Genomic DNA, 14,824 nt, shown 5'->3' with positions numbered 1-14,824 from the left:
TATTCTAATCCCATCTTCCAGCATTTGGCCCAGAGCAATGGCATTTCAAGTGCTAACCTAAAAACTTCTTAAATGTTGTGAGGATCTTGTGCAGATCCCCTGTCTCCACAGTGCACTGTTTGCAGGATGCAGGTTTGTATGGGCAATCAGAGTGCCCACGCCTCCACTGCGCAGCCTCCGCTTCTCACGTTGCGCGCGAACGTAGAACGTCAGTGCGCGCGCACGCCCTTTGACCGGGCCAAGGTTAGGGTTAAAGGTGACGATTGGAATGAAGATGGCGGCGCCCGTGGAGACGGCTCACGTTGCGCGCTGTGCGAACCGGACTCCGCACGTACTATCCTGGGGCAGAGGAGGGCGCGTGGCGTTCGGGAGCTGCCGTTCGGTTGTGATTTACGAACCGGAGGTAAAGATTGAAATCGGAGCCGTTTGACTGTCAGCAGCGGCGCTGGCCGCCAGAGCTGCGGAATGTCTGGCTCTGTGCTGTAGGACTGGGAGGGACAACTTGTTGTCAATCTGACCAGTGTGGGCGCGGTCTCAATAGACTAATTGCCGAGGACTGGAAACAACTCTATTGGAATATCGAGATCAAAACAAAAAAAATGATCATTTTCCTTTCAATGCAAGTTTGACATTTTAAAGTGTGACGGATGTGCTCTATATGCATACAATGCACACTTACATTTTGCAGCACTCTTCGCGTCACACTTAGTTGATTGAATACAATTTGGGAATTGCCCACTCTGGACATATTGACAGTATTGGCACATAAACCTCTTGCCTCTACTTCTATACTCCTGTCATTGACCACCTGACAAGTGTTTTCCTATCCATGCTAATTGCAAAGTGCACACTCTCTTTTACCCAATTGGATGCTTCATGACTGTCTGTCAAATAACCATTTGTTCCTATTGCTGATATTTTTATAACTAATAAATGCAAATGCCCAAAGAAAATTAGGACATATTCTTGAGGTCCCAATAATTTTTCTCCAGGGTTGTTGGAAGCAGTAACCAGGTGATTATGTTTAATTCCTGGAGATACCAAGTCAGTCTTGGATTGTTGGCAATATTGGTATCTGTGCTCTGGCCACTCAGGGCCTAGGCTCATTGTCTGCTAATGCTTTATCCTGAGCTTTTATTGGCAGTTTTTGTCAGTGGTGGTTTGCCATTCCTTCCACTCCTGGGTAGGGCAAGGAGGCAGGTCGAACTCTACTTCAGCTGAAACAGAAATCAAACTTGTGTTGTTCACATTATTTTGAACTGCATGGTAGCCATCTAACCAACTCAGCTAACTGGCTCCTGTTGACAATATCACATGTAAAGAAATAAAAATGGAAAATGATGGAAATACTCAACAGGTTGGGTGGCATCTGTGGAGAGAGAAACAGAATTAATATTTCAGTTGAATGACTTTTCATCAGAACAATTCTGTTAAGATGAAAGGTCATTGACGTAGAAACATAGGATAAGAAGTAGGCCTTTAGGCCCCTCAAGCCTATTTAACTGGATCATGGCTGATCTTCTACCTCAATGCCACCTTTATGCACTATCCTCGTGTCCCTTGATGTCATTGGTATCTAGAAATCTGTCGACCTCTGCTTTGAACATACTCAATGACTGAGCCTCCACACTCGTCTGGGGTAGAAAATTTCTAAGATTCATCACCCTTTGACTGAAGAAATTCCTCCTTATCCCAGTTCTAAATGGCCAACCTTTTATTCTGTGACTGTGTCCCCTGGGTCTAGACCCTGCAATCATTGGAAACCTTCCTGCATCTACCCTGTGGAGCCCTGTAAAATTTTGTATGCTTCAATTGGCCTGAAACATTAATTTTGTTTTTTTCTCCACAGATGCAGCCTGATCTACTGAGTATTTCTGGCAATTTCTGTTTTTATTTCAGATTTCCAGCAATAGAAATATTGTGCTTTTGTTTTAGTTGTAACAGGATTTGACTTACATAGTTGATAAGAATTACTAACCTTTCCATGATTTAATAATCCTTGTTTAATCCTCTGACTCACCATTATATCAATAGTGATCTTCTAATGTGTTTAGATAGATGAATACATAAAGCTTGAAATGGAAAATGTTAATGATGTTGCTGAGTCTTTGTGTATTCCCAGTGATTTGTTTACTTTAAAATTCCAACAAATACAATTTTTTCTAGTTATGAACAAAAAGATTGCATTTATTTGGCACATTTTGCAACCTTAGGACATCACAAATTGTTTTACAACCAGTGAAGTACTATTGAACTGAAGCCACCTTTTTAATGAAGGATAGCAGAAAATTGTGAAAAATAAGGTCCTGGTAACTGTTATAATAACTTTCTTCCTTTAGACCACTAGATCATACTTCCTCTAAACGTCCCCCTGCTCCCCTCCCGCCCCCGTGCTAGCCTTGAAATTGCATTTTTCTCTAGTTTGCCTCTAATTTTCCCTCATTTCCTTACCTAGCTCATCTTGTTCATAAGACTGACCTCTTGCTCTCTCAACCCTGATCTCGCCAAATGGCTGACTACCTAACTTCCCTTCCTGACTCCTGTGTTAATGTTTTCCTCTCCTCAGGCACTGTGCCTCCACCCTTTAAATATGGCATCACATGCTCAAAATATGCCCGCTGCTCAAAAAAACTCACCCTTGACTCCTCCATTCTTGCAAACTGTTGCCCCATCCCCAATTTTGAACACGTTGTCACTTCCCAAATTCCTACCTTCCTTTCCTGCAATTCCACAGGCTGAATTTTACGGAGCCCCACTGGCGTGTTTGAAGGTGGGGGGCTCAGAAAATGCAGTACGTGGCCTTCTCACCCCTTCCTGACCTGTCTCCTATTTTACAGAGGCGGAGTAGGTGTCAAGTAGCCCACCCACTTAAGTTCCTCACTCTCCTTCTGCAATTTTACCCATGACAGGGGAGGCCCATGCCAGGTGGGTAGCTAGGCTGCCTTTACTGTGCAGGCTGCTATCGGGCAAAAGGTGGAGGGGGTGGGGGGGAAACCTCCTTTGTTCCTATGGGGGTCCCAGTGTCCATCGTGGGCATTCTCCACCCCCCACCCCACCGTTGTCATAGCCCTGTTTAACTGTGCCCCCAAGGACTCTCAGATCCCCTCATGCCCCATGCTGGGATCTGCCAGCCAGGCCCAGCCGATACCACAGCCTTATCTTGAAGTCCGGCTTCATAACCTCCTCTTCCTCGGTGAATGTTTGTCTATAATCCCAGCAGTGGTCACTGCTCAAATCTGATGCTACTGGGATTACAGATCTGCTGGCCAATCAGATTGGCTGGCAGCTCTCTCAGGTGGGACTTCTTCCCCACATGGGAGTGGAAGTCTCACTCTGAACCAATTGGCATTGCTGCCAGTGTAAAATGGCTGAACGGCTGACTGCTTTTTGGTGGGCAGGTTCCTGACTGACTTTTTATTTGGGGGGTGGGGGAAGCAGGAAATATGGCCTTTAAAATCCAGCCTATGTTTGGACCCCTCTTATCTGATTTCTGCCATGCCACAGCAGTGAATCAGTCCTTGTCGAAGTCACAAATAACATCTGAGATGAATGTGACGTGGCAAACTATCTCTTCTCACCCATCTAGACCTGCAACCTTTGACGTGGTTGACCACACCATCGCCCCCCTTGATGCCATTTTCTTGTTGCCCAGCTGGGTGGAACTATCCCTGCCTGGTTCCATTCCAGTTTATCCAGTCACATTCAGACAATCATTCAGACTGGATTCTCTTCATACTCTTGCATTATTGCCTCTGGATCCCCCAAGAAATAATCCTTGGCCCCATCCTGTTATTATTCAGCAACAACATCCAAAGCCATGATATAAGGTCTGATCTAGCTGTACCGTCCAATCATCGCTCAACCACTTTATTGATTTTGATTTGTCACCTCCCTTGCCTGACTTCCACCACTGGATGGAAAGCTTCCTCCAGCTAATATTTGGGAAGCCATTGTCTTTGTTCTCTAGCCACCAGCTCCATTTCACTGTCTGACCACAACTGTTTGCAACCTTGGCATCCTATTTTACCCTGAGATGGGCTGCTGACCTTATAAACACTCGATCATTAGGATCACCTATTTCCATCTCTAGAACATCTGCTATCTTTGTCCCTGCTTCAGTTCATCTGCTGCTGAAATCTTCCTCCTTTTATTAACTGTAGACTTGACTATTCCAAAACTCTGTTGGCCAGTCTACCATTTTCCACCCTCCATAAGCAAGAGCTCATCCAAAACTCTGTTGTCAGTATCCGAACTCACATCAAATCCTGTGCACCCATCAGCCCTATGCTTACTGATGTACGTTGGTTCCTGGTTTGGCAACTTCTTGATGTAAAAATTCCCTTGTTTCCAAATTCCTCCATGGCCTTGTTGATCCCCATCTCTGTAACTTCCTTCAGCTGCACAATCCTCTGAGATCTCTATGCTCCTCCAATTCTGCGCATCCCTGATTTTAATCACTCCCCCTTTGGCAGCAATACCTTCAACTGTCCTAAGGTCTGGGATTCTGTCTCTGATTCCACCTTTCTGTCCTTTTAAGATGTTCCTAAAACCTTATCCCCTTGACCAAGCTTTAGATCACCTGTAAACTGTACCCAGCGTCAAATTCTGTTTGGTAAAGTTTCTGTGATGCACCTTGAGACATTTTGTCAGATTAAAGTCGCTATATAAATGCAAGTTGCTAGATTTTGCACCAAATGCATTAGTGTCTGATTTATGATAATCTAGCACTGTGAATGTTTTTTGATGATTGATTTATGCTCTTTAGCTACTGGCTCAGCAATTTGGTGCAATAGTCTTTCTCTTATTTACTTTAGCAAAGGTTTTGATAATTTTGATACCTCTATTTGGTTAACTGCCTTTGTGCTATTGAAAAGAGCTTTAAACCTGCAGGAAATTTATGGACTTCAGGTTGAATTATCAGCAAAAGTGCATATAAAGTTGGTTGATTAATTTAGAGGCTATTGCTGGAAAGAAAAATGCTGAAGCGAGGAAGCCCTGTGCTAATGTAAAGATGAGCCATCATCATGCAGCACTGAATTTGATTTGAGAAGTACATGTTGTGAAAGGGTCTTAGATACTGGGACCATTTCTGGGGCTCGGAAAGGTTGTATAGACATTGGGTTTTAACCTTATCAAAAGAGGCACTCATGTCTTTGGAGAAGGGTAAGAAAGACTGGGGAAAGATTTAAACTGGTGAGGGGTGTGGGCGTGGAGCATTTGAAACAGTAAGTCAAAAAGTTTTAGAAGAGTGCTGTCAGGGTATATGGGCATGGTGGGAACAGTTATCTAAAACAAGTTTTGTACACAAATGTATGTAGTATGAGAAAACAACTGATCTGGCTGCAAGCTGGATCTGATTGGGAGGTAAATATTGCAGTTTATAAGATCTTTTGAAAGCACAAGGAAGTTGGGAAAGGAGGAACCTAAATATTAAATTACAAAAAACACAATTACATCAGTAGAAAGAAAGGATTTCAGTAAGATCAGGCAGTGGAAATACTAGGGATAGAGTTAACAAATAGCAGCTAAGGATTCTGATATAAGTTGTTTATAGACATCCTGATGATGATTTTGTAGCTGAATGTACAACTGGAGAAGTGAGGGATGCATGTAGTATAAACAATGTGGTTATAATATTTTAATTGCTGCGTAGCCAGGAGGAGCAGAGGGGCTCAAGTAGTAAGGGCAGTGACTCTTTTCTGGTACAATGTTTAGAACCAACAAAGGAACACACCATGCTCTGTATCTGATGAGGAACCAAACAGAATAAGTTACTACGCTGACTGTTATTGTTGCTGGACTAGTAATCCAGAGACCCAGGATAATGCTCTGGGGACCCGGATTCGAATCCTGTCATGGCAAATGGTGGAATTTGAATTAAAAAAGAATCTGGAATTAAAAGTCTCATGATGACCATGAAACCATTATCGATTATTGTCAAAACCCAGATGGTCCACGAATGTCCTTGAGGGAAGGAAATCAGCTGTCCTTACCTGGTCTGGCCTACATGTGACTCCAGACCCAGAGCAATGTGGTTGACTCTTAAATGCCATCTGAAATGGCCTAGCAAGCAACTCAGTTGTATCAAACTGCTACAAAGCCTCAAAAAAGGAATGAAACTGGACGTACCACCCGGCAGTGACCTAGGCACCGGAAACGACCACTACAAACTCAGCAATGTCGACCCTGCATAGCCCTCCTTACTAACATCTGGTGGCTAGTGCCAAAATTAGGAGAGCTGTCTCACAGACTAATCAAACAACAGCCTGACATAGTCATCCTCACGGAATCATATCTTATAGATAATGTCCCAGACACCACCACCACCACCATCCCTGTCCCACCGACAGGACAGACTCAGCACAGGTGACAGCACAGTGGTACACAGTCGGAGGGAGTTGCCCTGGGACCCCTGAACATCGACTTCGGACCCCATGAAGTCTCATTGTGTCAAGTCAAACACAGGCAAGGAAACCGCGTTCTGATTACCATGCACTGCCCTCCCTCAGCTGATGAATCAGTACTGCTCCATGTCAAACATCAGGAAGCAAAGGTGCAGCTTGTACTCTGGGCAGGGCCTTCAATATCCATCACCAAGAGTAGCTCGGATCATCCAATCGACACTTCTGGCTGAAGAAGTTTGCAAATGCTTTGGCCTTATCTTTTGCACTGATGTGCTGGGCTCCCCCATCATGGAGGATGGGGATATTTGCGGAACCTCCTCCTGCAGTGAGTTGTTTAATTGTCCACCACCATTCACGACTGGATGTGGTAAGACTGCAGAGCTTAGATCTGATGATCTGTGGATTATTATCTGAGCCACGTGCAAATTGGCATATGGCAAATAAGATTAGAGAGACAAATGCGTGGCTCAAAGACTGGTGTGGGAGAAGTGGGCTTCGGCTTGTGAGGCACTGGCATTAGTACCGGGGCTGTACCGTTGGAATGGTTTACAACTGAACCGTGCTGGGACGAGTGTCCTCGCAAATCACATAATTAGGGAAGTAGAGAGGGCTTTAAACTAAACAAGAGGGGTGAGGGATCAAGCTTGGATAGAGGTAACAATTTAAGGTGTAGAGTCAAGACAGGAGAGCAAAATAGAAACATGAGAATTGAGGGTCAGAGAATGGCAGGAAGGGACAGAGAGAAAAAAACCTAAGAATACATCAACAGTCAAGACTAGATGTTACGAAGGTAACAAAAAGACAACACTGAAGGCTCCCTATCTGAATGCATGTAGCATTCATAAAGTAAATGAATTGATGGCCCACATTGAAGTAAATAAATATGATCTGATAGCAATTACGGAGACATGGCTGCAGGACGACAATGATTGGGTCCTTAATATTGAAGCGTACATGACATTCAAGAAGAATAGGAAGCTAGGTAAAGATGGAGGGGTAGCACTGTTAATCAAAGAGGGCATTGGTGCAATAGTTAGAGATGATCTTGGTTCGGGAGATCAGGATGTAGAATGGGTTCGTGTGGAGATGAGGGATAGTAGGGGAAAATAGTCATTAGTAGGAGTGGTCTACAGGCCCCCTAACAGTAGCCACAGTGTAGGACAAAGTATTCAAGAGAAAATATTGTGTGCTTGTGATAAAGAGACATTATGATTTTAGTCTACACATAAACTGGAAAAATCAGATTGGCAGTAGTAGCCTGGATGAGGAGTCCTTCGAATGCTTTTGAGATAGTTTCTTAGAGCAGTATGTTCTGGAACCAACCAGAGAGCAGGTTATATTAGATTTGGTATTGTGTAACATGACAGGTTTAATTAATAACCTCAGAGTAAATGCACAATGTTCAGCATCATTTGCGACTCCTCAGATACTCAAACAGTCCATGTCCAAATGCAGCAAGACCTGGACAATATCCAGGCTTGGGCTGACAAGTGGCAAATAACATTCGTGCCACACAAGTGCTAGGCAATGACCATCTTCAACAAGAGAGAATCCAACCATTGCCCCTTGATGTTCAATGGCATTACCATCACTGAATCCCCCACTATCAACATCCTGGGGGTCACCATTGACCAGAAGCTGAACCGGACTAGCCATATAAATACTGTGGCTACAAGAGCAGATCAGAGGCTAGGAATTGTGCGACGAGTAACTCGCCTCCTGACTCCCTAAAGCCTGTCCACCATTTACAAGGCACAAGTCAGGAGTGTGATGGAATACTCCCCCCTTGCCTGGACAAGTGCAGCTCCTCCAACACTGAAGAAGCTGGACACCGTCCAGGACAAAGCAGTCCGCCTGATTGGCACCCCATCCACAAACATTCACTCCCTCCATCACCGATGCACTGTAGCAGCAGTGTGTACCATCTACAAGATGCACTGCAGGAATTCACCAAGGCTCCTAAGACAGCACCTTCCAAACCCACGACCACTACCACCTAGAAGGACAAGGGCAGCAGATAGATGGGAACACCAACAACTGGAAGATCCCCTCCAAGTCACTCGCCACCCTGGCTTGGAAATATATCGCCGTTCCTTCACTGTCGCTGGGTCAAAATCCTGGAGCTCCCTTTCTAACAGCACTGTGGGTGTACCTACAGCACAGGGACTGCAGCGGTTCAAGAAAGTAGCTCACCACCACCTTCTCAAGGGCAATTAGGGATGGGCAATAAATGCTGGCTCAGCTAGTGAAGCCAACATCCCATGAATGAATAAAAATAAACCCGAGGAAGCAGCGACAACAATATGATTGAATTTTATATCCAGTTTGAAAGGGAGAAGAGTGGGTCTAAGACTTGTGTCTTAAACTTAAATAAGGGCAACTATGTAAGGATGAAAGCTGAGCTAGTTGAAGTGAACTGGGAAACTAGGCTAGAGGATAGATCAATAGAGAAGCAGTGGCAGACATTTAAGGGGATATTTCAGTATACAGAATAAGTACATACCTGCTATAAAGAAAAATTCTAAGGGGAGGACCCACCATCCGTGGTTAACTAGAGATGTTAAGGAAACCATCGGACTTAAGGAAAAAGCATACAACTCCACAAAGATGAGTGGCAGGACAGATGATTGGACAGAATATAAAGAACGGCAGAGAATGACTAAAACGTTAATCAAGAGAAAGAAATTAGAGTATGAGAGGAAGCTAGCTAGAAATGGATAGCAAGAGTTTTTACAGGTACTTAAAAAGGAAAAGAGTAAGTAAAGAGAGTGTTGGTCCTCTAAAAAGTGACAGTGGGAAGTTAATAGTGGATAATAAGGAAATGGCAAAATAATTTAACAAATATTTTGCTTCTGTGTTCACTATAGAGGATACAAAAAACATTCCAGTTATGGCTGCAAATCAGGAGGTTAACGGGAGAAAGGAACTTGGTGAAATTGAAATCACTAGGGAAACAGTACTGAGCAAATTGATGGAGCTGCGGGCTGGCAAGTCTCTGGGTCCCGATGGACTTCGTCCTAGGGTCTTAAAAGAGGTGGCTGATGAGGTAGTCAGTGTGCTGGTGTTAATTTTCCAAAATTCATGAGATTCTGGAAAGGTTGCATTAGATTAGTAAGTAGCAAATATAACCCCCATATTCAAGAAGGGATGGGGGCAGAAAACAGGAAACTATAGGCCAGTTAGCTTGACGTCCGTTGTGGGGAAGTTATTAGAATCGATCATTAAGGAGGTTACAGCTGGGCACTTAGAAGAGCTCAAGGCAATTGGGAAGAGTCAGCATGGTTTTGTGAAAGGAAAATCATATTTAACCAAGTTATTGGAGTGTTTTGAAGGAGTAACATGCGCTGTGGATAAGGGGGGGCCTGTAGACGTATTGCACTTGGATTTCCAGAAGGCATTTGATAAGGTGCCACATCAAAGATTAGTACGGAAAATAAAAGTGTATGGTGTACTGGGTAACATATTAGCATGGATAGAAGATTGGTTGGCTGGTAGAAAGCTGAGAATATGCATAAATGGGCCTTTTTCTGATTGGCAGGATGTGACAAGTGGCGTCTCACAGGGGTCTGTTCTGGGGCCTCAACTTTTTACGATTTACATCAATGACTTAGATGAGGAGAGTAAAGACGTGATAGCTAAATTTGCAGATGACACAAAGATAGGTGGGAAATTATGTTGTGAAGGGGACATGAGGTTGCAGATGGATATAGATAGGTTGAATGAGTGGGCAAAAATCTGGCAAATGGAGTTTAATGTGGGAAAATGTGAAGTTGTTCACTTTGGCAGGAAGAACAAAAAACAGGGATCTAGGTATTCTAGTACATGAGTCACAAAAAGTTAGTATGCAGGATAAGTTAGTATGCAAGGGTTAACGGGGTTAGATGGGGATGTGGAAATCAAAACACAAGAAGATCAGCCATGATCTTATTGAATGGCGGAGCAGACTTGAGGGGCCGAATGGTCTACTTCTGTTCCTATTTCTTATGTTCTTATGACCATTCGGCCCCTTGAGCCTGCTCCTCCATTCAATAAGATCACGGCTGATCTTCTTGCATTTCAATTTCCACATTCCCATCTAACCCCGATAACCTTTGATTCCTTTGTCTAACAAGAATCTATCTACCTCTGCCTTAAAAATATTCAATGACCCCGCCTCCACCACCTTCTGAGGCAGAGAATTCCAAAGTTGCACAACCCTCTGAGAGAAAAAAATTCCCCTCATCTCTGTCCTAAAAGGGCGACCCCTAATTTTAAAACAGTGCCCCCCAGTTCTGGACTCACCCACAAGAGGAAACATCCTTTCGATGTCCATTTTGTCAAGGCCGTTCAGGATCTTGTATACTTCAATCAAATCGCCCCTCACTCTTCTAAACTCCAGTGGAAACAAGTCCAGTCTGTCCAACCTTTCCTCATTCTCCCGAGGTGAGGATAGAGTGACTGCCCTTGACATCGAGGCTGCATTTGACCGAGTGTGGCACCAAGGAGCCCTAACAAAACTGGAGTCAGTTTTGATTGGCACCACATCCCCAAACATTTACTCCCTCCACCACTGATGCACAGTGGCAGCAGTGTGTACCATCTACATGATGCACTGCAGGAATTCACCAAGTTCCTTAGACAGCCCCTTCCAAACCCACGACCGCTAACATCTAGAAGGACAAGGGCAGCAGATAGATGGGAACCCCACTACCTGGAAGTTCCCCTCCAAGTCACTCAGCATCCTGACTTGGAAATATAATGCTGTTCCTTCACTGTCGCTGGGTCAAAGTCTTGGAATTCTGTTCCTAACAGCACTCTAGGTGTACCTACACCACATGGGCTGCAGCAGTTCAAGAAGGCAGCTCACCACCACCTTCTCATAGGCACCTAGGTCTGGCATTAAATACTGGCCCAGCCAGCGAAGCCCACATCCCTCAGTCTGCTGGTAGGATCGTTAGCTTCCCCAGGTACACCTGGATACTGACAGGGGTGAGACGTGAACGCTGCTCTGTTGTGCCCCCCACCTGGCATTCTGACACTCACCACCTATGTCGCAAATGGCTTCCAAAAGAATCTGAAGACAGGCAGAGTGCTATGGGACCCTCACAACTGCCTACGATACAGTGTGGCACACTGGCCTACTCCTGAAGTTGTCCAGAGTGAATGAATAAAAAAAATAGAGATCATAATATAATTGACTTTGGTATTAGTATTGAGAAGGAGAAATGTGTGCCACAAACCAAAGTTTGAATTTTAAGTTGGGCAAACTTATGCTCAACTGATTAAAGGACTGTGCCTTTTAGTTTTCCTCTCTGGCCAATGGGAGTGCTTACGTCTTCACATGGTATGTACCTGTTGTATGATCAACTTTAGAATAGTGCACTCTGAGCAGATGTAGTAATAACTTTTAGTACTTTTATCTGACCGTTCAACAACTTTTCTTGCTATTTTAAATGTCTTTTGTTCAACAGAAAAGAAGTGTGACTGAAACTCTGAATGGACACAAAGGAAGAGTTAACTGTGTGCAGTGGGCTCATAGAGATGATTGCAGTAAGTACTGGTGTCTGGTGTTTCTTTTAAGAGGGCAAAGTGAGCATTCTCTTGTGAAGAAAATAAATCAAAAAGCCACAACATGCAGCTTTTGCATCACAAGGTTCATAACCTGAGAAAAAATTGATGTAACCTGTATGATATAATTGAAGTTTCTAAATTTGAACCATCTTATACCAAGACATTACCTGAATATCATAATATTTGGTTTTTAGTCCCTGAATCTTAATTTCTTTTATCTGCCTGAGCTTCCCCACCCTCCCAAATGATTCCAGCGTTTTGGAATCGGGTCTCCAATTGGGTTCAAAACAAAAACAGAATTATCTGGAAAAACTCAGCAGGTCTGGCAGCATCGGCGGAGAAGAAAAGAGTTGACGTTTCGAGTCCTCATGACCCTTCAACAGAGCTGAAGTTCTGTTCTGTCGAAGGGTCATGAGGACTCGAAACGTCAACTCTTTTCTTCTCCGCCGATGCTGCCAGACCTGCTGAGATTTTCCATGTAATTCTGTTTTTGTTTTGGATTTCCAGCATCCGCAGTTTTTTGTTTTTATCTCCAATTGGGTTGCCTATCTTAGCTCAAGTTTAGTATATATGGGCAAAGAATATGATTTTAAGAAATTTCAGGAAAACACCATGGATAAGCATTCTGGTAAGTCAAACCACATCTTATTTATATAGCTCCAATATGGGTGTCTGGTAGGAAAATGATGTCGATGGCTTGTTCAGTGGCAAGACATCCGATGAAGATTCACTTGGCAGTCGACAGGCTCTCACATTATTTTGTAAGATTTGGAGAGCATGACCTCTTGCCTCAAAGCCAGTGTGAAGACTGGCGGGTCTTGGGGAACTGGGATTCTGCAAAGGGGCTCTTTTTAAGTTTTTAAATTTTCTCTTGGAATTCAGTCTGCTGGTAGGATCGTTAGCTTTCCCAATAACGCCTGGGTACTGACAGGGGTGAGATGTGAACGCTGCTCTGTTGTCCCCCCCCACCTGGCATTCTGACACTCACCACCTACGTCGCAAATGGCTTCCAAAAGAATCTGAAGACAGGCAGAGTGCTATGGGACCTCACAACTGCCTATGATACAGTGTGGCACACTGGCCTACTCCTGAAGTTGTCCAGAGTGCTTCCAAACTAGATCGGGACAGTTATTGAAACGCTCCTTCACAACAATTCAGTTCATCTTGGGCAAGGAAGAAATGCATGGAAAAGACATGCCAATAGACTACCACAGTGCTCAGTACCAGCCCCAACCCTGTTCAACATTTATACAAATGACCTGCCAACAGCCATGCCCTACAAGTTCATCTTTCTGTTGACATCTGTTGTGCCAACCAAGCTCTATCCTTCTGCACTTTGGACCAGATCCTTAACGAAGACGTGACAAAGTTGACAAACTACTACAGCACATTGCCTCTCACATTGAATCCCTCTAAAACTGTATCTAGTGGAGGTGCCAAAAAGGAATTGCGTATCATGGATGGCCTGAGACTAAAGCATGATCCTGACCCATCACACTTGGGAGTGACTCTAGGTAGGTGAGAACATCTGAAGAAAACAGCAGCAAAGGTCAAAACCAGAAACAACCTACTATAAAAACTTGCTGGACCTGCATGGGCTACAACACTCCAGACCTCAGCACCTGCACTATCATACTCTGCAACAGAGTATTGTGCACCTGTCTGGCAAAGGTCAGGGCACACACATGTTGTTGACACTCAATTGATTGCAACAATGCGTATCATAACTGGAACTTTCTACTCAACGCCCCCTGCCCCGGCTTCCTTACCTAACAAACATCACTCCCCCGCACATCCACCAATGGACAAAAACACACAAAATGGTTGAAATCATCTGTGCTGCACCTCACTTACCACTCCACGATGGCCTCCTGCCTGCCTCCAACCATCTTTCTGAGCAAGATCTAATAGCAAACATTCTTTGGATCAAGGAATGGAAAACACGTGAAGTCACTAACAAGTTCCTTGCGAAAAACCCGATTCGTCGAATGACAGGCTTTGAACTACCATGGCGAGAGTGGTCCTTGCAAAACAGGTTCGGCACAGGCCAAGGCCCCTGTTCAGCCAACCTCCTCTGCTGGGGCCTCAGTACAAACCTGTTATGCACTTATGGAAAGACACAATAAATGCTGTACTATTACTGAGGACTGTCCCCTCTACAGGCTATGTGGTTGACTAATCACCTTTAAGTCAGCAAATGAGGTGGCTAGCACATGACTTTTGGGATTTGCATTTGCTAAATAAAATAAAAGCGCCTTTAACTTCATAAAACGTCCCAAGGCGCCTGTTAAGTTAAATTAAGCCTAGTTTGCATGTAATTAGTGTATATAGCTCTGTTTTAGTTGATTACATGCTGCCCCTTGAGCTTTAGGAGCAAATCATGGTGTTTTATGATGGTCTAAGAAGGTTGAATGCATTTAATGTGACATCCAAATTCTCCAACACTCCCTTCTAACTCCCACTGAACTATGACCCCGCCACTGAAGATCAAGCTTTTGTCTCCCGGTCTGTTATTAACCTCATCTCCTTTGCAGATGTTTCCTCCATGACCTCCAACCTCATAGTCCCCCAACTCTGAATGGCCGACTTCTACTTCCTTTCCAGGATGTGTAAACAGGATTGACCTGATAGACTTATCATTTCAGCATGATCCTATCCTCCTGCACTGATTTCTTCCTATCTCGAGTGCATATTTTTTCTCCCCTTGTCCAGTCTCTTCCCACCTGCACCTGTGACTTTTCTGATCCTATCAACCACGTTAATCGTTTCCAATTTCTTGGCTAAACTGTCTCCTCTCCACCATGGATGTCCAATCTTTCTGCACCTCCATTCCCATAAAGATAGTCTGGGGATTCTCTGTTTCTTCCTTG

General features: G+C 44.1%; 1 protein-coding gene across 2 annotated transcripts in view; it reads left to right on the top strand.

Annotated features, from left to right (window-relative positions):
* The first annotated feature begins 246 nt into the window (after positions 1 to 246).
* elp2 (elongator acetyltransferase complex subunit 2) overlaps positions 247 to 14,824 on the top strand; it is a 163,046-nt gene continuing 148,468 nt past the window's right edge. For both annotated transcript variants that reach the window (XR_013576185.1, XM_078538747.1), the window contains exons 1-2: positions 247 to 403; positions 11,855 to 11,933. Coding sequence is in view for 1 of the 2 variants with exons in the window: in XM_078538747.1 (XP_078394873.1) it covers positions 269 to 403; positions 11,855 to 11,933 (214 nt within the window). In the remaining variant the exon portion in view is untranslated. The remainder of the gene's footprint in view (positions 404 to 11,854; positions 11,934 to 14,824) is intronic.

Source organism: Cetorhinus maximus, chromosome 3 (assembly GCF_964194155.1).
Source record: "Cetorhinus maximus chromosome 3, sCetMax3.hap1.1, whole genome shotgun sequence".
NCBI classification, from domain to species: Eukaryota; Metazoa; Chordata; class Chondrichthyes; order Lamniformes; family Cetorhinidae; genus Cetorhinus; species Cetorhinus maximus.
The sequence above is the reverse complement of the archived record's forward strand: the minus strand, read 5'-3'. Positions and strand labels throughout refer to the sequence as shown.